This window comes from Panthera uncia, chromosome B1, assembly GCF_023721935.1.
Source record: "Panthera uncia isolate 11264 chromosome B1, Puncia_PCG_1.0, whole genome shotgun sequence".
Lineage (NCBI taxonomy): Eukaryota > Metazoa > Chordata > Mammalia > Carnivora > Felidae > Panthera > Panthera uncia.
The window spans coordinates 43,649,021-43,672,403 of record NC_064811.1 but is presented as its reverse complement, the minus strand read 5'-3'; the positions used below and the strand labels follow the sequence as shown (position 1 = coordinate 43,672,403).

At 34.4% G+C, this 23,383-nt stretch overlaps 1 protein-coding gene across 5 annotated transcripts in view; it reads right to left on the bottom strand.

Annotated features, from left to right (window-relative positions):
• The window catches only part of EXOC1 (exocyst complex component 1), a 62,488-nt gene that overhangs the window by 35,128 nt on the left and 3,977 nt on the right, over positions 1–23,383 (bottom strand). For 3 of the 5 annotated variants that reach the window (XM_049630483.1, XM_049630482.1, XM_049630485.1), the window contains exons 2-9: positions 22,558–22,691; positions 16,037–16,167; positions 13,063–13,222; positions 10,179–10,199; positions 8,469–8,656; positions 5,731–5,958; positions 5,387–5,519; positions 4,418–4,527 (exon numbers count right to left, since the gene is read on the bottom strand). In XM_049630483.1, the coding sequence (XP_049486440.1) occupies positions 4,418–4,527; positions 5,387–5,519; positions 5,731–5,958; positions 8,469–8,656; positions 10,179–10,199; positions 13,063–13,222; positions 16,037–16,167; positions 22,558–22,681 (1,095 nt within the window). In that variant the 5' untranslated portion in view covers positions 22,682–22,691. The remainder of the gene's footprint in view (positions 1–4,417; positions 4,528–5,386; positions 5,520–5,730; positions 5,959–8,468; positions 8,657–10,178; positions 10,200–13,062; positions 13,223–16,036; positions 16,168–22,557; positions 22,692–23,383) is intronic. The other 2 variants (XM_049630484.1, XM_049630487.1) reach the window with 1 other exon arrangement.

The window sequence follows — 23,383 nt, the reverse complement described above, 5'->3', positions numbered from 1 at the left end:
AAAAAAAAAAAAAATTTTAAACTGTTCAATTCAATCAGTAATACAGGTAACTGTCACTTCTAGAACTCTCATGTGTGCACCACTTTATTCTTAAAAAAAAAAAAAAGAAAAAAAGAATGGGAGGTAGGGAGGCTCTGCTTTGCCCTATGCTTTTAGTGGTGCAGCATTTTGGATATTCCCATACAAATAAACCAGTGATTTATTTCTTAAAATATATAAATAAAAATACAATTTCAAACAAACAAAAAATATTCTTTATACAGTAAAAAATGAAGACAGTGTTAAAAATTGCTTATTTTAAGTAATAATAAGTTAGTAACAATAACAATTTATTGAATGCCTGTCACCACGCTAGTTTCTATCCCTCTCTCTCCCTGTCTCTCTCTCTACATATATATACACAAATTCTGATGTTCATAATAACCTTGCAAAGTACTTTTCTCCTCATTTAAAAATACCAAAACTCTATTATAAACAAAATTTTAAAATAATATGGTAGGCTTTATCCAAATTAATCTAAGATGAACATATTTTCTAAAAACCTAGTGCATCATAAATTTTCATTAGTGTATATGTTACTGGAATTTGTGGCACAAAGAGGTTAATTAACTTGCCCAAGGTCAGCCCGCTAGGAGGTAGCAAAGTCAGGGTTTTGAATATAGAAAGTTTGGCTCCACCATCCTCCTCTTAACCACTTTACTATACTGACTTTCAAACAGAAATGATACACTCAAGTTAAGTGTTGAATAAATTTTCAAGATTTGGGAACTCTTTCTTTCTGTGTTATGGCATGTTTATTTTTGTTTTCTCAAAGAAAAAAAAATCTGAACAAAGTTCCAACAAATACCACAAAAACTGATCTTAAATAATCATAATTCTTTCTAAGCTTTTAACTATAGATCATTAACCCATGTTTAGAAAATTGAGAAGAAACATGTTTAAGGGAACAATTTTTGTGAAATGAATTGAATATTGGTGATATATTTTACAGGCTTTATTTTAGCATTATGATGTTTCTAGAAATACATGTTGGAAGAAAAATTCCCAAACTTAAGCATATAGCAAACCCCTCACAACTTCAGTTTTTCTGGTTGTACTTATAAAAATTTTTTTGAGTTTATTTATTTACTTTTAGAGAGGTGAGAGAGAGAGAGAGAGAGAGAGGCAGAGAGAGAGAGAGCACAAGCAGGAGAGGGGCAGAGAGAAAGAAAGACAGAACCCCAAGCAGGCTCCACACCGTCAGTGCAGAGCCCAATGCAGGGCTCAAACTCACGAACCGTGAGATCATGATCTGAGCAGAGATCTGAGCCTAACCGACTGTGCCACCAGGAGCCTCTTTCCTGATTGTACTTTTAGTTCAGTGCATAATCATTTCTCACCCTATTGCAAAAGACAATGTACACAATTATGAGGTCTCTGTGGACCCAAAGGGGACAAAGAAGGGCAGAGAGCACTTATCCTTTCAAGCCAAATATTTCAAAAAACAACCAAAAGAATTTTTTAAAGGACATACATTTGATGCAACTATTTCCTCAATTTCACTAGCCTTAATTTGATTGCCTGTTTTTCAATATCAAAATCCTAATTAGTGTAACTGACCTAATTCGCTAGTTGAATATCTTAATACACAAATCCCTAGTAAATGTAAAAATTATGGGTAAGAGTCTATAATTTCAATGGAAGCTGAGTGTGTAAGATCTAGAAGAGCCAAAAGAATCTAGTTAGTTGTTAAAAATATGACTATATATATATATATAGTAAGAAGAGAATAACATTTCAAGTTTCATTAAAATACAGCCATGTGGATAGTACTAATACGAAAGCTGCATCACAGATAGAATCCTCTGGATCAATGATTCCCAGATGCGCAGATGCTTTTCACTGGCCTACAACACTAAGAAACAAAAGGATAGAAGAAAGTTTCTCATAAAGGGAAATGTATTCATTTTAGAAGTCTGAAATCATAGTCTTTTTTTTTAGTGCCAAGATAAAAAGATAGTGAAAGTGGGTGTCAGGATTTCTTTTTAAAAGTATTTACTTGGTAAAATTAAAAATCGGTGACTTGATAAATCTCCAAATTTTATTTTTTTTAATTTTACTGATGCATGAATTTTAAAAAGACTGGAAGTCAATGATCTTATATTACTGTCATGTGATCAACAGATTATTGTATTCTTCGGTATAGAAGTTACACATGTTGAATATATACACATTTGCCAAAAACTTCACTGCACAGACTCTGTTCAAGTGTTGTCTTATCCATGATGTCATATCTGACTAAATTCTCAGTAACCTCACTTTTGATTAAACCTTTAGCACACGTATATAAATATATGTATATATATATATATATGCACACACATGTATACATATGTATATACATATGTATATATACACAGACACACACACATGCAAAACTATGTATATATAGTCATACAATTAGCAATTTAATATACGCATTGCTATAGAGCTTTAAGTACATTAGTCTTAATGACTCCTTATAAACATCTCGAGTTTAGGAGCCATTTCTTATTCTTACATGTGGACTTCAGTAAGTATTTAATAGGCACATAGTGAAAACCTGGTGATTGACAAAGAAATGTACTATAATATGGTAATCAAATTTTCCCAGTTAGTTTGTTCTACAACTAGGAATAGAGATACCCACTTCCCAACTCTTTTGCTAGGTGACCTGATGCACTGAATTCAACACACAGAAAGTCTCTTTTCTATACTTGGGACATCCTCCTCCTCCACTTTCTTCAGCATATCCCAGGTTGTTGCAACATTCTGTTTTTTTCAACATGCATCACTCACATATAACAATACACATTAGATTTTCAGAACTGGAAGCATTCATATTAAACAAAGCCATTAGTTTATAAGGCAAGGAGGCAAAATCATAAATAACTGCATGTTACAACAAACAATTAAGGGTGTAGAAAGGACTACTGTTTACCTACTGGTATTTCCAATACCATCTACAAATGTAGATAACATCACTATCAACAATGTCATTTTTAAAAACTATGGAATTGTGCAGAAATAGGTGTTATTCAAATACTAATGTAAGAAAAATGTGATTAGTATTTACTATGTGACTTCTGGATTTACTTTTTTCTTGATACTTTTCAGGTCAAATGAAACGTTAAGAGAGTCTTCCCCAATATTTCCCTCACATGCTTAGCTAGGAGGTCTCCCTTTATGTTTGCATATGTTACTGCTATGAGGACATTTACCCTACCTGAGTATATGTGTATCTCCCTTCCCTAGACTGTGAGCTACTCTGGGACAGGATTAGCCTCTTGTCTATCCCAAGTAGATGCCTGGTATGCATCCCAATCACCTGGTAAATGATTTCTAAATAAATGAAGGAGTGAATGAGTGAAAGAATGACAGGAAGAAAGGCAAGCAGAATGAGATTAAATGCCTTTTTGGCCAAAATAAACTTTTGACTATGGGACATGAAAAACCTGCTATAAATATGGTTAACAGGCAGCTTAAGTCAGTAAAGTTATAATCTATAAAGATTCTGCTGCTGTTAAGTTTAGCAAACTTTAGAGGAAAAAAAAAAAGAATCAGAGAAGCTTGAGCCAAATTTGATGTACTCACAGGCACCGAAAGAAAGTAGGACCTGTTATAGAGTTGAAGGAGGGCCTGAGTAAACTAATTGGAAATAAAATATAGTAAATACAATTGTTTTAGAATACTGCAAAGTGAAAACAAAATAAGAATACAATGTTTCAGACAGCATTTCTTGACAAACAAAATTTCTCTAATTTTTTTTTTTGTCTAATAACCCTAATAAGAGATGAAAAACATAAGAAACCTATTTTATTATGGCAGATTAAAATACCCTCTGTTCAAATCCCTTTAAGGTACTCTTAATATTATTAAAAGTAGTATTATTGCCACAACCTTAATTATAACCTCCTTTTTCATATAAAAATTAAATCAAATGGAATTTACAACTGAGCTATAGTCATTTTCCTCATATATATAAATACATAGAGCCAATGAAACATTTAAACTACCAAATCAAGTCCTGGTTCTCTCACCTCAAAATATTGAAAAATAAAATAGGCAAAGCAGTAAACATATAAGTTTGGACTTATTTTTATAAATAAGAACATTTAAATGTATATGTAACAAGTAAGCATTGTCATTTGATTTCTAGAATCAGAAAGTTTTAGCTGAAGGAACTAGACTGTCTACCTAAGGAGGCAGTTGAGGCCCAATGTACTTCTATGAGCAAATACTTAAAAGTCTTATTTAAAAATCTTAAATCAAATAAAACTGTGAAGGATTATACTGTGATCCCAATTAAACACATTATATTTTTGTGGAAATTTAAGTTTAAGGTAATATATTAAGTAGCTACAGAAACATGCCAGTTTTAATAATACAATAAAATTACCTGTTGAACAAAAACATTGTTGAGGTGACTGGCCAGTCTCCGGGCAAAATGCTCTCGCAAATCACTGAAACGCTGCTGTTGCTGTTTGACTGCCAGAAGCATGTCATGGCCTGAAATCAGAATATTTCTTGACTGATTTAATGTGTAAAAAGATTTCTCTGATCTCCAATGAATACATTTTTTAAAAATTTTCTTAAAAAATTTTTTTTTATTTTAGAGAGAGAGAAAGAGAGACAGCTCAAGTGTGAGCTGGGGAGAGGGGCAGAGGGAAAGAGAGAGAATCTTAGGTAGGCTCCATGCTTGGTGCAGAGCCCGACGTGGCGCCTGATCTCATGACTCTGGAATCATGACATGAGCCCAAAGAGTGGGACGCTCAACCAACTGAGCCCCAGGTGCCCCATCAATGAACACATTTATAATAGTATCTGAATTGCAGTTTTGAAGAACCCAAAGTTTTATTGGTTTATTTGTATGCTTTATAAAGAAAAGTAAGCAAGAGAAAAAAATATAACACAGTGGTTCTCCAAGCATCATCGGGGAACTGTTGGAAATGTGGAATCTAGGGCTTTCGCCGAGACTTACTGAATCTGGGGATGAGGCCTGGTAATATGTGTTTTAACAAGCCCTCTCCATGATTCTGAGGCAAACTGAAGTTTTGGAGCCACTGGTTTAGCAAAACCTCATGCTCTCTGGTCTAATCAAAGTATCTACTTTGTGCTACCTTCTACAGACTGTAATAAAGAAAAATCATGTGTTAACTAGAGTCCTTGATGGTCAGAGGAACTGAAATGAAAAAGTTTTTGGTACCAACAGAAACATATTTGGAAATAAGGGAAGCTTGTTTGAGGAGCTAATACTAAAGTCACCCTAAACCACTTGCCTCGTGTATTTCTTGTCAAAACTTTATACCAAGTTACAGGCTTAGTCTCAGATTCTTGGTCAGATTTTGTCATTTCTAATGAACATTACCTGGTCGAAGAGCTACATTCATGCACTGTAGAAGGGCATCTGCGGCATTGGTGCAGGCCTCAATGCCTCTGGAGGAAGCAAGATCTCCTTCCTGAAGGGCCTTTATATGACCTTTGGCCAAGTCCATGTGGTTCTGGAATATATATAAATGTACCATCTGCACATGTAATTTTGGGAAATTTATAGGTAAGATGCTATTCAATCCTATCATAAAGTCTTTGGAATTATTTTAAATCCTATTCTCATAAGGAAATTAGAAATTAGAAAATTTTTACAAATGGGTTTTATATATTATCATTAGATTTTTTGTTTTGTTGGTGGTGGCAATCTACAAACATACTTACCACCAGAAACTCTATTTCAGACAGGAGTTTTACATTATTAGTGTTACTAAGATGAATTAGGTGGTTGCTTTCAGAGATCTGATCCATTTGTTCTTTTACGCTTTGGAGCATTTCCTCATAACTGCTCAGTTTCAATTCAATCTGATCTACCTCCTTTAAAGCCTCATCCAGCAACTTCATCAGGATGTTCACTTGCTTTTCAGAGGCCATGATTGATTGGATGTTAGCCTACAAAGTGAAAAACAAAAGTAACTCTTATTATTTGAACGTATAAAAGAAGCGTTAAGATGAAATATTTCTAAATCCCTTTGACAACTGAGTAACACAGATTGGTATATATCTATGCATTTATTTTAGTTTATCACTTTAAGATTATGTTCTACGTTTTACACAGTATTTCAAGAAGATACACTTGCCTCTCTATCAAGGTTAGGAACCATGCCTCAGTATTTTATATTTCCCCAGATTTCACAAGTAGGGTTCTGTCCCACAATGTATCATCAGTGCTGATATATTCCCAGTTCTGACACTTCTTCCAATTCCACTAGCTAAATTTTCTATACTTCTTAACATTTTTGTAAAATGCTAAAAAAAAAAAGCATAATCACCTGTGTAATACCTTGGTCAAGAGGGTAGCAGTGGTATACCAGTCTTTGGAGGATACACAGAACTAATCTATAACTATAGTACAATTAGTACTTACAGAATGTGGAAGAGCCACAACCATAAGACCACATGACCAGAGACTATATATCCATAAGATAGCTCCTTCTATCGTCTTTCTTTTCTCTTTCTTTTTTTTTTAAATTTTTTTAAAATGTTTATTTATTTTTGAGAGAGACAGACAGCCAGAGAGCAAGCAGGGGAGGGGCAGAGAGAGAGAGAGAGACACAGAATCGGAAGCAGGCTCCAGGTTCTGAGGTGTCAGCACAGAGCCCAACGTGGGGCTTGAACTCATGAGCCTTCGAGCTGTGAGATCATGACCTGAGCTGAAGTGGGCTGCTTGACTGACTGAGCCACCCAGGCGCCCCTCTTTTCTCTTTCATTTGCAACTACTGTATATTTTTTTCCCTGGGCAAAACAGTAACAAACCACCATCCCCTTATCATTGTTTTCTAAGTGATTCTGACTAATTGATTCTAAATTTCTTGAAATATGGAAGCTGTCAAATCCAAAATAAAATTGGAAACAATATGATAACTTGGAACATATATGCAATATTAATTAGAAAATAAAACCCAGGGGCGCCTGGGTGGATCTGTCAGTTTAAGCATCCAACTTCGGCTCAGGTCATAATCTCACAGCTTGTGAGTTTGAGCCCCGCGTTGGGCTCTGTGCTGACAGCTCAGAGACTGGAGCCTGCTTTGGATTCTGTGTCTCCCTCTCTCTCTCTGCCCCTTCCCCACTCATGTTCTGTCGCTCAAAAATAAACAAACATTACAAAAAGAAAAAAAAAGAAAAAACATAAACCACCAAGCCACATTAAGAAAGCAGGTAACATGGTATGAGCAAAAAACTTGGACAAGGATGAAAAGAATTTCATTCCACAGTTGGTATGTTGTAATTTCACACATATTATTTTATAAGCTATTCATAATAATTCAACTATAAGTACAGCCCAACTGTAAGAGTCATCAGAGTACAGAGCCATCGAATATATCTCTTAAGTAGCAGACCTGGGGCTTGAACCTGTCCAGGACAATTTCCACTTTAACATCTTGAAGTTTCTTCTAGGCTTTGCTTCAAGTGAATTTTATAAACTTGGACTATTCATGTAATCTCATAAATTTTGTACCTTTCATATATAAAATGCCCAAATTCTTTAAGCTTTTAAAATATTCCTCATTCTCTGAGGGTTTTTCTTAAATGCTTACTTTGTGTACACAAAACAAAAAATACCACATGGTCTTCTGTTAGATTTTTCTCACATTAGTGGTGTTATTTTTAGCTATATCTTTTAGCTCCTTACTTTCTAAAGATGCGCATTTAGTTTATTGACTCAGAAACCATGCATGCAAATTAAAAAGAGCTATCCTAAAACATTTTAGCAGAGCAGCCAAACACCCTTTTTCCCTGGCTCTCTTGTTTTCACTACACTTATTCTGCTCCTTTTGGGTAAATGAAATGATTTATCTTAACCTAATTTTTCTATTTTTTTTTTAATGTTTATTTATTTTTGAGAGAGAACATGAGTGGCAGCAGAGACACAGAATCCAAAGCAGGCTCCATCCAGGCTCTGAGCTGTCAGCACAGAGCCTGATGCGAGGCTTGAACTCGTGAACTATGAGATCATGACCTGAGCTGAAGTCCGATGCTCAATCAACTGAGCCACCCATGTGCCCCTAATTTTTCTATTTCTAATTTGTACCTATTTTTTTTCCAAACCACAAAAATGCTACTCTTTTGCACTGGACTGTTCTGTGGTGTTTCAGAGACTGGGGGGAAGCAACCCCCAAGTTGTTTCTGGTTGGCTACTTTTTACTTCCATCACTTCATGTCAAGAGCCACCCCCAAATCATGAACCTCAGCCAACTACCTTCACTAGCCTGACTAATAGGAATGCTTCTGTCTTTTGAACAAGAACAGTGAGACACATGGCATCTGGTAATGTGCTTACAGAGAAAGATGGCAATAATCACATTATAAAGGCTTAAGTACTAAGGCAGTAGAATTTGAACATCCCCAGTCTTCTCAATCCACTACACATCATTCACTCACAGACTGTAAAAAAGTCTTACCCCATCTAGCACCTGTAGCTCTCTGGACAACCTTTCTGCAAAGGCCTCAGCATTAGAGATTGCACATTCACAGCCTTCCATCATTATTTCAATATCCTGCTCTTCTCTTGCATTTAACTCTTGGTAAACATCTACTACTTCTTCATCACCTCCTGTCACACTCTGATTTTCTCCACTTGGAACAGATTCTTTAAAAGGGTAAAAATAAAAAATTAAGTAGTAAAAAAGTAGGAAGGACAGTAACATGGTACTTATAGTCAGTTATAAGCACAGGTCACATTTAATGGCTGAAAAATAGGAAAAAATGATTTAGAATATTAAAAAAAAACCTCTTATTTTTATGAAAGACTGCATATGTTAATATAATGTTTACTATAACAATTATTATAACAAATACAAAGCATGCAGTCTAATTCACTCACTTGTAAGTGTTAGAACAGGCTTTAGTACAATTTCCCCAAATATAATTAAACTAAAAAAAAATAAATACAAAACCAGAAACAAAACATGTGCCCAATCTATTTTTCCTATGTGAGGTGGTTGTTGCACTAATAAAACAATGATTATGAATATAGGACACATAAAAAAAATTTCCTTTCCTTTTTTTCCCCTGGGTAACATTTTTCTTCTGCTCTTTTTGTCCTTATTATGTTTTTTTTTTTTTCAAATAAATTTTAATTGAAATGAAAAATGCATTCACATTTTGGGTATTGAAAATATTAACTGAATTTTCCTTTTCTTTGTTTAAAAAATTTTCATATGCATTGATAAAATTTCTAAAGATCAGGTATAAAAACATTCTCAACACGTCTGTAGGAACAAGAGCAACAATAATATGGCTATTTGAAATTACAAAAATTTAAATGGTCTTCATGTCTTAACAAAAGACCAAGAGGTGAAATGTGGGATGTCTTCTGGATAAATGTTCTAATTCAATTTTTTGACAAAATACAGTCAGCTAGTGGAATTTTATGTAAAGCTTGAGGTCAGGAGAGGTAAAGTGAAAAAAAATTTTTTTTTTACTTCTCAAATAAAACTCTAAATAAAGCTACTGATTTTCATAAACTTAACGGGACACAATTTAAATCACAACCTCTGGACACTTTAAATATTCATTATTTTGTATGAAAATGAATATTTATATTCAGCATGACTTGGCATATGTTAATTTGTTCTAGAAAAAAACAACCAATTCAAAGTAATAAATGATTTACTCCTAAGAAAAATAATTTGGCAGACTTAGATAATGTCCCAGAAAAAAAAAAAGGAGGGGAATAAAACTTTTGGTACAGGCAATTACAGATTACAGTATATAAGTTCTTCAGACAGGCATCACTTAGCTCCTTGTCCTCTGAACAAGTCCATTTTAGTTCACTGTAGAAATGCTAAATTGTCATATCTGACAGTTTATTAGCCACTAGGGGGCAGGAACTGCCCAAATCATTCTGTACAGCTCCTTACACAAGTGGATATTTAAAATAAACAAATATTTTAAGTGATCATAACGGCTTCAGAAGCATTTTTCTCTTCCATGAAATAGTCCTTTGGAGGTCAATAATGAATCCTATCATTAATTTTATTACTATATGGATTTTGTGGTAATAAACTTGTCCCTATGCACAATTTCATAAAATATGCAAACAACAGTACATAACAATGGCAAGTAGTAAAAATATATGGAATAGAATAAGAAGAAAAGGTGTTACGCACCTTCTGTAACTTTAGGCAGTTCTGGAGAGTAAAAAGGTATGAAAAAAGCAGAGGAAAGTAAGCAAAGAATATTAGCTGGGTAGAAAAGTATACAGGTTTAAAATTTTTAAATACTACCCATATTTCATTTGAACTTCTGATACCTTGAAGTTTAAAAGACAATGTCCAAATCAACTACAAAGTGAAAAGATCCATAGAAGCTAAATTTCCAGAGTTAATTCCCTCATTATTTTTCTGATATTGACTAAAAATAAATTTATGTTTCTATTTTCTTTCTTTTAAGACATAGCACTGACTAGTCCTTGGAGAAAACTGGGAAATAGATCATTTCCTGGGAATTATTTTTAGGTCAGCTGTGACTCATGCATTTAGTCTAGTTATTTTCACTCAAGGCCCAAAAACTTTACCCAGACATTCCCTCACAATAGATTAGTCATAAAACACTGTTAGAAAAGACGAGATTAGAACAATTTTTTAAAAAACCACATGAGATATCAGTTCAAACTGGCTTTTCAGGATTCAAGTCAAAGATTTTTTTAAAAAATCTGGTTACAATAATGAAAAAGAAAAAGCCAACAAAAACTTGACTCTACTTCAACTGCTAACAAAATCCTCCTTTAAAAACCTTCTGCTGAGAAGCCCCACTTACTAGCATAAACGTTCAATTGTCACCAATAAAAAACCACTAAAGTCAACACTGCTAGAATTCACAATGAAATCTTACTTGGATGATTATTTATCTCTTAAAAGTAGATGGTGATAATTTCTTATTTGTTTTCTAATATCATCCAAAGCTTAGACACGTTTATTATTTTAATGGGAATCAACGGCTATGATTTAAAAATTCTTTAAAACATTAAAACAAGTGTGCAAACATTAATAAAAGATATTTTCTGAACTCCACTAAACCAAAGCAACAGTTAATTGGTTTACAGGAAATGATTTTCAAAATGAGATCCTTAAGGATCTTCACAGTATTCCTAAAACTGATCTGAATTAGGGATAACTTTTATAAATATGAAAATGTCTACACTGTTTTAGGCCCTAAAAAATTAAACGCCTTTTTTTTTTAAAAAGCTAGACACCTCGTTCTAAAAAACAGCAATATTCTTCTCACTGATTATGGTAATATTTCTTAATAAGGGAAACCAGGTAGCATACATATTTTCCCATACCATTGCCTCAATGAAATGTATTGGTTTAAAACACATCGTAGGCAATGAATAACTTCTGGAGATACACAACAATTAAAAACAGAATAGAAATCATTCCCTCATCAAATTGTTCAACCTGAAATGGCTAAATAAATAAATAAATGCCACTCAAAACAAATTAAACCACTATTCAAGGAATGAAAAATTACCATCTATTTCTTGATGGTCATTCCCTCAACATACTCAACTGCCAAGACACTGGGGTCTAATGTTGGTGAGATGCCAGCCCTGCCGGCTCCTACACAGGGGCCCTACTGGTGGGCGTAGCACAAGACCTAACAGATGTGACTTGCCTCTGCCAGTTTCAAGCATCAAACCTGAAAGCAGTAACGGGCTTACTAATTACTAAGTGTTGGGAAAGAATACAGTACTATATTTCAGAGGAAATATCCACAAACAGAAAAGGAAGAAGTAAAACAGAATAGGGAAAAGACAGAGGCAAGTGGCTAAGTAAATGAACAGTTTGAAGCATCTGAGGCTGCTGTTTTTAATAGGTCAAAATGGTTGAATATTGGCTACTTCAGATGTTTCAACCAAACAGAATGAAGGTCCTATTTTAAAATGCTAATATATAGCTTAGGACAAATCTAAATATTCTTTCTAATATATATTATGCAGGACAAATCTGTTTTTTCATCAATAAAGAGGAGAAACAACTTTGACCTGCATACTGGCTGTTATTTCAACTGCTTTCTTTGAGATAAAGAATACAACACAGATTGTATCCCCAAAGCATAGAGAACCATGTTCTTACAATGTTTATGTCTTTATGAAAGAAATTTTAAAATAATAAAATCTTACTGTACACTTTTAATACGTAACAGTAGAGTTTTTGTCTTATAACACAAAATAATCCATAGTAACATCCCTGAAGAAACACTGATCAAAAATATCCTATTTAACTCATGTCTAAGAATTTTACCCTGATAATATAATAATAATAGCTACTATTTATTGAGCACTTACTATATACCTCACATTGTTCTCATCATGTTCATATGTTAAGTCACTCAGTCCTCACAACAACACTACAGGGAGGATACTATTACTATCTCTATTTCTGAGATAAAGAGAATTGAAACATAGAATAACCTAAGGTCACATAATTGGTAAGTAACAAAACCAGGATTTAAGCCCAATCAGTCTGACTCAAGTTGTGTTCTTGATTACTATAAGTACACTCTGCACAAAAATACAGCTACAAGGATATTCATGTCAAAGCTGTTTAAAGTAAGCAAAATTTGGAAATTTTAAAATAAATGATTAAATAAATTATGGTATATCCATGAAATGGAATACTATGGTACCACTAAAAATAATGTATTTAATAACATGAAAAATGTTCATTATAAAAAAAAGTATGTTAGAAAACAGAATGTGAATTTCCTTATTTTAAAAGTGTTTTTAAACATGCATAGAAAAAACATTAGGAGACTAACAAAACGCTAACAGCAGTTATCTCTGAGGATTAAGTTTATAAGTGATTTTTATTTAGTTAATGTATCAATTTCTATAATGAATAAGTATCACTTATGCAATAAGAAAAGTTATTTTTCATTTCCTTCGCAATATAAGGTAAATCAGTGTTCTAATAATTTTGAGTAATGTCAAATTATATATACACTTGTAGATATACTTGATTTTACATATACATTTTTATTTCACTTTACCTTCCAAGAGCTGTGAGCTAACGTTGACAAAATCAATTTTCTTCCGGAGATATCGCTGATTCAATTTCCAAATGCATGAAATAAATGCATTCTTTTCAGCAGTGCTGCTGGCAACCCATTTATATATTTTTTCAAAATGTAAATCAAATTCAGGATTTTCCTGAAATAAAAATATACAAAAGATATTTTTTTTTGGTCATATCCCTTTTTCATTATTATAAAATTGACATTCAATAAAATGAAAAGCTGAAGCTGTTCTTAAAGAAAAAAAATCACCATTAAAAATCAGCCAAGTGACTTACAGAGAATGATTCAGAGAATTCAATTTATAGGAAAAACTTTGTTTACCTCCCAAAAGAAGCTGGATAAAAAAAACAACACAGTGTTTTAGTAATTTCCTTCCTATGCCCCTGAAGTATATGAGTGGAAGTTTAAGATGGTAAAGCTCTGTGTCCCAGCTTCCTAGTCTATGAGGTGACAATGGTCTCCAATTTTGATGTGGTCATAATTTTTCTTTTTAAATTGCCTATGGGATTTTAGAGTCATACCTATGCTTTGATAATGCACTATTATTCATAACTGTAATTTGACACTAAATCCTTCGTAAAGAATGTATCTTCTATATACACAACATGTGAGAAAAAGTACAATCTACATCCCAGTGTGGTTTCCGAGAACAAATGAGATGAAAAGCATGGACTGATTCAGTTCTCAATTTTGAAAATAGAGAATAATTAAAGGTGCCTCAAAAATAAAAAGTTCTGGTTAGCCTGGAAGTTCTTTCAAATGACAAAGAAACTCAACTCTTGTGAGAGAAGTGCACCATGCTCTCTCTATTTCTTAAGCCTCATTGCAGCAGTGACTTCATACCAGCCTACTATTTCTCCCTTGAATGTAGAATCACCTGTCATATAAAAGATGAAAACATATGGATGTATGCTGTTCTTCACATCCAAGGAATTAAAAAATAGATTCAAATGTTCTTAATGTTCTACGAGAAGATAATAAAATATTCAATTAATTCAAATACGAAAGGACAAAATGTAAATAAATGCCTAAAAGGTAAGTGAAGTTATATCAGAGTTTCACTGTGAAAACTTGGGATAATTTAGGTATCAGGACTTGAGCTGGTACAACAATAGCATTATGGAAGCATGGAACTACTAATTAGATCAATAAGCAGAATTGGAGCATCAAAAGATAAAAAATTGGCATTTATAATGAAGAGGTAATTGCATTATTACTTATAAAAAAACCTAAGAGTATTGGCAACTAATCCAAAACTTGATGGGAAATGATCTCTTCCCTGGGAATATTTCCCATAATGCCATAAAAGAAGCTGAGTGCTCCAGTGGCAACACTCACACAAATCAATGTGTGACACTAAATGGCTAATGTTAGGCTATGTATAAAAATTTTATGTTTTATATCCATATATAGTGTACACACGCCAAGGTGCCTACATAAAATGAAAAAAAAAATCCATTAAGAAAGTGAGCAATGAGGCATCAGCTGTGAGAAAGCATTCAAATAAGCATCAGCAATGTTAGTGAATTATGCAAGTCAATGGGGTTATAAAGTGCAAAACTATTGAAGGAAAAAGCCTCTTTAATAAAGACGCATTTCTAAAAAGCCCTTACAGTATTTTCTCTTAACCAGAAACCTACCAAAAAAGTCTCTACTCTTGATCTTTTCCCATGGTAACAGAATTTATTAAATAGTTTATTGAAGTGTTTTGGGTGCCCCTTAGGGATAAAGCAATGGCCCACTGTGCCTAAAATACTTATAGAAAGGCATTCTCTACATATGTTAGAAATCTGAATTCTGAATTGCATATTTTAGATACATGAAGCTCCCCTGAAATTGTTTTTGCTTCATTTAAAAAGTATTTTGCACCTGACTCAACTGCCTGTCATTTTGTCCAGATTTTAGTTCCCCAGAAGTCTGTCCCAGGATAAGGACAAAGTCAGACTTTTATTTTATATTGGATTACTCTACGGAGGTAGCTTTTATATCTCTGGACCTTTTAAAAATAAATGTGTGAGACTGGAAGGGTTAAATCAAAGGGCATCTGAAATTACATTAATGTAAGCCTTGCTATCAGCCCATCACAAAACATTTCCCAGATCCCTGGAGGTGCCTTTGGTTGCAGAGGAAGATGAGGGGCAAGGTTAGAGAGGCTGAGGAGGAAGGAAAACCTAACTTAACCAGAAGAGCTCCGCTTGGTTTCTTTGAAAAAAGGGTATTGCTGTGAAAAGCCTTGACTTGTCGGAAATAAATGTGGTCCTTTCACATGACTGTCACCTTATTCAACTTTCTTAAAGTTTGAGTGTGGCTTAAGTGAGAAGTGTAATATTTACATTCTTATATCTTAGTCTTTAAGTTCCTTAAAATAAGGTGTTTAACTCACTATTGCTTCCTTTACTTGAGCCACAAATATGAAAACATGGTCTCAAAAGGCCAGCCTGGTTGCCTCAGATGATGATTTTACATTAATTTGTGAAGACTAAGAAAGATTCACTTTGGTTATAGTATTATACACCATTTTGAACTAAGTTTTACCAAAACAATGAAGGTTTTTAAAAACCCACTCACACGACACTTTAAAAGGTGTACTTATATATGGACTTTATACTAAATATATAATCTATATAAATCTATATAAATCTATAATCTAATCTAAATATAGAAACACCTAGTTATTTTGCTCCAGTTTACATAACTTGTGCACAAACATAATTGTAGCTCAAAAAAAGTAAAAACAATGAAACATACATACGTTTTTATTTAGTTGCTTGAGACTGAGGTGTGGGAAATGAAAGATTTAATGATACATTTTAAACTAATTCCGGCTTAGTTGGTAGAGCAGAGGGTCACAAAACAAGAAATGTAGGTTATCTTAGAAGACATAATACTATGTTATAAGATGAAAGACACTTTTTGAACACAGGTCAAAGAACTAAGAAAAACGTACTTTAATAGCATCCTTGGCATCTACCACAGCAAGGTCTCGAAGGGCCCAAGCAATCTGCCTTTTGTAGAAATCTCCTTTGTCGGATTTCTTGACTTTGACCATCTTCACCTGCACGGGGCGTTCAGTTGTCACTGTTGAGTAAAACATACTTTCACTAGAAATAGTCACTCACTTATTCTTCATCCATTCATTTACTCATTGCAAATACAGTTGTCAGGTGCCTGTACATGATACTAAACCAGTATTATATATTATGTTAAACCAGTTAGGAGTAGTATTTCCTAACACACGCTATGACTGAGGGATGCACAAAGTATAAAAGGAACATCTAAATCTCAGACGACAGGGTCAGAGAGAGGCAGATTCCTTGAGAAGTAAAGCTTCAGACCAGTTTTGAAGGAAGAGTATGAGGTAGATAAAAAGAGTCCTAGTGGTGCCTGGGTGGCTCAGTCAGTTAAGCATCTGACACTTGATTTCGGCTCAGGTCATGATCTCACAGTTTATGAGTTCGAGTCCCACATCGGGCTCCATGCTGATAGTGCAGAGCCTGCTTGGGATTCTCTCTCTTTCTCTCTCTCTTTCTGCCCCTCCTGAACACATGTGCTCACTCTCTCTCTTTCAAAACAAATGAATAAACTTTTTAAAGAAAAAAAGCTCTAAAGAATGACTGCCATACATAAAGCCAAAGGGGCTTGAAAGAGCATAACACCAATTCAGAGAACAATAAGTAGTTCATATGGATTATACATGTAATAAAGTGGATGGAAACAAAGTTACCAAAAAAGATGAAAGTTCAGATCACAAAGGACCTTTATCTGAGGTTGTAGGGGTGCTCTTAGAGGATTTTAATTGGGGAAATGACCTGCTCTAACTTGTTTCTAAAAATTACTCTAGCAGCAGAATACTGGATGGATTGGAGTGAATACCAATACATTAAAAAATTTAGATGAAGTGGTTAAATCTCTAAAAAATGTAAATTACCAAAAATGACTTAAGAATAGAAAATCTACAACCACTAAAGAAAGTGAAGTGAAAAATCTCTCCCCCAAAACTTAGTCTAACACAGTTTTACTGGTATCTTTTGCCAAGCTTTCCACGGAAACATTCCAAATGCACATAACTATTCCACTGTACAAAAAACAAGGGAACACTCCCGACTTACCTTATGACTTTGGTTGCAAGGCCAAAGACAGTATACAAAAGAAAATTACAAGACCATGTCACTAATGAACATGGGTGAAAAATCTTATAACTACAAATGTACAAATAATTATGAATAAATACTGCATTGGCAAACTTAATCCAGGGGCATATACAAAAAATAATATTTTACCAAGTGTGAGATGTACATTTTTTCCCACATTTTAACATCTCTGAAATCAGAATATGTCTTAACAATCGAAGTAATATTGCAGCATTTTTTAGTGGTGCATAAAAAAATAATATATGCTATAATAGATGGCATATAGTACATCATCACTGAGTTAGGTTACTCCAATAACTCAATTTATTATTTGAAAAACCAAGTACCATTACTCACCACACTAACAAATTAAGGAAGAAAAGTATATGATAATCTCAATGATTTGAAAAAGCATTTGATAAAACTGAACATCCATTCATGATAAAAAATCAAAAAGAAAAAAAGTAAGAAGTCAGGAATAGAAGGGAACTTCCCTAGTACCGTCAAGGATAGCTACAAAAAAACCGCAATTATCATATATGATAATCCCTTTGAGATCACTGTATTGATGGTCCTAACCAGCAGACAAAAGTAACAAAAATAAATAAAAAATATAAAGACTATAGAGGAAGGAAGAAAATATCACTATTTACAAAGAGTCTATGGACAAATTATTAGAATTAATAAGAAAGTTTAGCAAGATTGATAGATACAGAAATCCACATAAAGAACCAATTATTTCTAGATGCTAACAATAAATGATTTTTAAAATGTATTAATGTTTGGGGCGCCTGGGTGGCTCAGTCGGTTGGGCGGCCGACTTCGGCTCAGGTCATGATCTCGCGGTCCGTGAGTTCGAGCCCCGTGTCGGGCTCTGTGCTGACAGCTCGGAGCCTGGAGCCTGTTTCAGATTCTGTGTCTCCCTCTCTCTGACCCTCCCCCGTTCATGCTCTGTCTCTCTCTGTCTCAAAAATAAATAAATGTTAAAAAAAAAAAATTAAAAAAATAAAAATAAAAATAAAATGTATTAATGTTCAATAAAATTAAAAGCTTCTGCTCTGCAAAAGGCAACATCAAGATAATTAGAAGACAAGCCACAGACTGCAAAAAAAAAAAAAAAAAATTTGCCAAAGACACATCTAATAAAGGAATGTTATCCAAAATATACAAAGGACTCTTAAAACTTGACAAGAAAACAAAACAAAAAACAGATTAAAAAATGGCCAAAGACCTTAACAGACACTTCCCCAAAGAAGATATACAGATAACTAATAAGCATATGAAAAGATACTCAACACCATATTTCATCAAGGCAATAAAAATTAAAACAACGAGGTACCACTACACACCTATTAGTATGGCCAAATTCTAGAACCTGACAACACCAAATGCTGACAAAAATGTGGAACAACTTTCAAACATTGCTGGTGGGACTGCAAAACAGTACAGCCCCTTTGGTAGAGAGTTTGGTGGTTTCTTACAGAACTAAACACATTCTTACCATATGATCTAGCAATCATACTCCCTGGTATTTACCCAAAGGAGTTGAAAACTTAGGTCCATGCAAAAATCCACACATGGGTGTTTATAGTAGCTTTATTCATAATTGTCAAATTGACAGTCAAGATATCCTTCAGTAGGTGAGTAGATAAATAAACTGGTACACTCAGGAATGGAATATTATTCAGTGCTAAAAAGAAATGAGCTATCAAGCCATGAAAATACATGGAGGAAATGTAAATGCATACTACTAAGTAAAAGAAGCCAATCTGAGCAGGCTAAATAGTATCTGATTCCAACTATATGACATTCTAGAAAAGGCAAAGCCATGCAAACAGTAAAAAGAACAGTGGTTGGAAAGGGTAGGGGCTGGGGGAGAGATGACCAGGCAGAACACACAGGATTTTTAGGGCAGTGAAAATACTCTGTGACATTACAATGGTGGATACATGCCATTATACATTTGTCCAAACCCATACAATGTACATCAAGAGTGAACCCTAAGGGAAACTATGGTCTTTGAGTGATTATAATGTGTCAATGTAGCTTCATTCTTGGTAACAAATTATTGCCAATGTTGCCAGTGGTATTGATAAAGGGGGAAGCCAAACATATGTGGGGGCAGGGGGTATAGGGAAATGTGTGTACCTCCTTCCTCAATTTTGTTGTAAACCTAAAACTGCTCTAAAAAATTAAAGTCTTAAAAATGTATTAATGCTGGGGTGCCTGGGCGTCTCAGTCAGTTAAGAATCCAACTCTTGGATTTTGGCTCAGGTCATGGCCTCGTAGTTTGGGAGATCCAGCCCGGAGTTGGGGCTGACAGCATGGAGCATGCTTGGGATTCTCTCACCCTCTATCTGCCTCTTCCCTGCTCATATGTGCATGCTCACTCTCTCTCTCTCTTTCAAAATAAACTTCAAAAATATATTAATGCTAATAAATTATTATTTATGATCGTATCAAAAAATCTAGGAATAAATACAACATAGGTGAAAAACATTTAAAACTATACAACTTCTTGAAAGCCTTTTAAAACTCTAAAACTAGGGCGCCTGGGTGGCTCAGTCAGTTAAGCATCTCACTTCAGCTCAGGTCATGATCTTGCAGTTCGTGAGTTCGAGCCCTGCGTCAGGCTGTCAAGCTCAGAACCAGGAGCCTGCCTTAGATTCTGTGTCTCCCTCTCTCTGCCTCTCCCCTGTTTTCACTCTCTCTCCCTCTCAAAAATAAATAAACATTAAAAAAAGAATTTTTAAAACGCTAAAACTTATTGAAAGGCATTAAGAAGACCTAGATAAATGGAGAACTGCACCCTGTCCATTGACAAAATGACTCAATATTATGAAAGTGCAAGTTCTCTTCGAACTGAACAACATATTCAAAACAATTCTAATTAAAATCCCAACAAAATCTGGAACTTATCAAATTGATTCTAAAATAAGTGGAAAAATAAACAATCAAAACAAGACAAAATAAAAACCAGATATAAAAGAGAACCCAGAAATAGGCACACTCACATTCATCACTACAAACACGGACACAGGTAAATTAAAAACTAAAACATGAGGGGCAAAATTATAAAAATTTTAATTTTTTTTTAATGTTTATGTTTGAGAGAGAGACAGAGTGTGAGCAGGGAGGGGCAGAGAGAGGCAGACACAGATCCAAAGCAGGATCCAGGCTCTGAGCTGTCAGTACAGAGCCCGACGCGGGGCTCGAACTCATCAACTGTGAAATCATGACCTAAGCTGAAGTCGGACGCTTAACCGACTGAGCCACCCAGGTGCCCCAAAATTATAAAAATCTTAAAATACAGTGTAGGAGAATACTTTTATTACTCCAGGGAAGTGTGTATGTATGTATATGTATGTATGTATGTGTATGTGTGTGTATATATACATACACACACATACACATACATGTATATTTTAAACACTTCTATTTGAGGGGCGCTTGGGTGGCTCAGTTGGTTAAGCATCCAACTTCAGCTCAGGTCATGATCTCACAGTTTCTGGGTTCAAGCCCCATGTTGGACTCTCTGCTGACAACTCAGAGCCTGGAGCCTGCTTTGGATTTTGTGTCTCCCTCTGTCTCCCCCTTCCCCCTGCCTGTGCTCTGTCTGTCTGTCTCTCTCTTTCAAAAACATTGAAAAAATTTTTAAACAAAAGCGGAAGCCATAAAGGATCAGATTGATTTGATTTTACTAAACTTAGAAATTTCATTAAAAGGCATCATAAAAGGCTAATACACAAAGCACAAACTGGAATGCATATAACCAATATAAAATCAGTAAATATATAGAACTTGTACAAATTAGTAAAAGGACAACCAACACAAGAGAGAAATGAGCAAAAGGCTTTAAGACAAATTTCTAAAACAAGGAAAGTAAGTGGCCAATAAACTCATGAAAAGATTTAATTCATCAATTCATTATTAACAGGGAAATGAAATTTCAAACCACAATGAGATATTTCACACGCTTAAGTCTGTCAAAGCCAAGTTTTGGCTAGGATGTGGGGAAAGAACACAAAATACACACTGCTTGTGGGATTGAAAGCCAGTGTAACTACTTTTGAAAAAAATCTGGTAGTACAGTAGTGTTGAGCATTCACATACCTATAATCCAACAATCACACATTTAGGTATCTACCCTAGAAACTTCTTGCCTGTATACACTAAGAGACAAGGACAAAGATGCTCACAGAAGGGCTGTCTAAACAGTAAAACCTGAAAACAAACCTAATGTTCATCACTAGTAGGATGTATAAATAAATGGTACTCTCATAGAGTAGAACACTCATAGGAGTGAAAATCAAAGAATTATGGTTATATGAAAGAACGGAAATAAAAGTCATGAACACAATGCTGAGTGGAAAAAGTCACAAAAGAATATATGCACTAGCATTCAATTCATGCAAATTTCAAAGAAATGCAAAACTAAACAATATGTTATCTGAGATTACAAACAAATACAGACAGATAGTAAAATGATAAAGAAAAGCAAGGAAAGACTAAACCAAAATTCAGGATACCAGTTACCTCTTAATAAGTGAGGAAAGGGAATGGGATTAGGAAAAGGCACACAGGGGATGCTTGGGTGGCTCAGTCAATTAAGCATTGGATTCTTAGTTTCAGCTCAGGTCATAATCTCATGGTTTCATGGGTTTGAGCCCCACATTGGGCTCTGCACTGACAGCTTGGAGCCTGCTTAGGATTCTCTCCCTCTCTCTCTCTGCCCCTCTCCAGCTCATGTGCTCTCTCTCTCTCTCTCTCAAAAAAAACAAAAAACAAAAAACAACTTTTTTTTTTTTTTTTTTTTTAATGGAAAGGGCACACAGGACACTTCAAAGGTAATGGTAATATTCTTCTTATACTGGGTAGTGAGCACACATGTTCACTGTATGGCTAGTCTTCACACCTTATATATATGGCATAGATTTTTTGGTATCTACTCAATATTTAATTAAAGACAATTTTTTAAAAGTTATTTATTTATTTTTGGGGGGGGGGCAGTGAGGGGCAGCGAGGGAGGGAGGAACAGAGAGAGAGGGAGAGAGAGAATCCCAACAGGCTTGGTGTTGTCAGTGCAGAGCCCTACTCAACTCGATCTCACGAAGTGTGAGGTCATGACATGGGCCGAAATCAAGAGTCAGATGTTTAACTGACTGAACCACCTAGGCGCCCCTTAATTAAAGACAATTTAAAAAAATGAGTTTGTTGGCCCAACAGTTTTTCCAATTATAGAGACAATGAGAATTTTAAAAACAAGGAGGAAAAGTCCCCTAGGGACTAAAACAATAAAAGAATGCCAAACAAGAGCTTTTTCTTACTAAATACCCACCTGTGGCACACAGAAAACAGTTCTTTTTCTTTTTTCCTGCTTTGCAGACATTGACAATACTCAGCAGGCGTTCATCATTTGGTGTAAAAATATCTCTTTGTAACGCATGCTTGATTGCTGTCATTTTTAATCAGCTAAAAAAATTGAGAGTATAGATATTAAGCTTATTCTCAAAATCATTCTGTCCTTCATTGTCCCATTTGTAATTTAAAAAATGATCTTATTTATAGCTAGTAAGCATAGGAAGAATGATTTAATACATCAACATACCTATACCATAAAAATAAAAAGCTTTATGTTTGGAAAGGAAATTAGAGAACCAGTGTTATCAAACTTTAAAATCTTTAGAAGTGCTTAGCAAATACTATGATACAAAAAAAATTTTTTTAAGAAAAAAACCCATGCTCAATTTTTGAATATAAATTTTCTATATAAAGAGCTCTTATAACTCAACAATAAAAAAAAATAACCCAATTAAAAACTGAGCAAAGGATCTGAATAGACATTTCTCCCAAGAAAATACACAAATGGCCAATAAGCACAGGAAAAGATGCTCAGCATCATTAACCACTAGGTAAATGCAAACCAAAATCAAATATGTATCTACCTACCACTTTATACCCACCAGAATGGCTAAAATTAAAAATACAAGTGTTGGTAAAGATGTGGAGAAAAAGGAACTCTTTCATACATTGTTGGTGATTGTAAAATGGTGCAGCCACTTTGGAAAACAGTTTGGCAGTGCCTCAAAAAGTTAAATATAAAATTACGATATGATCCAGCAATTCCACTCCTAGGTATATACTCAAGAGAACTGAAAATATAC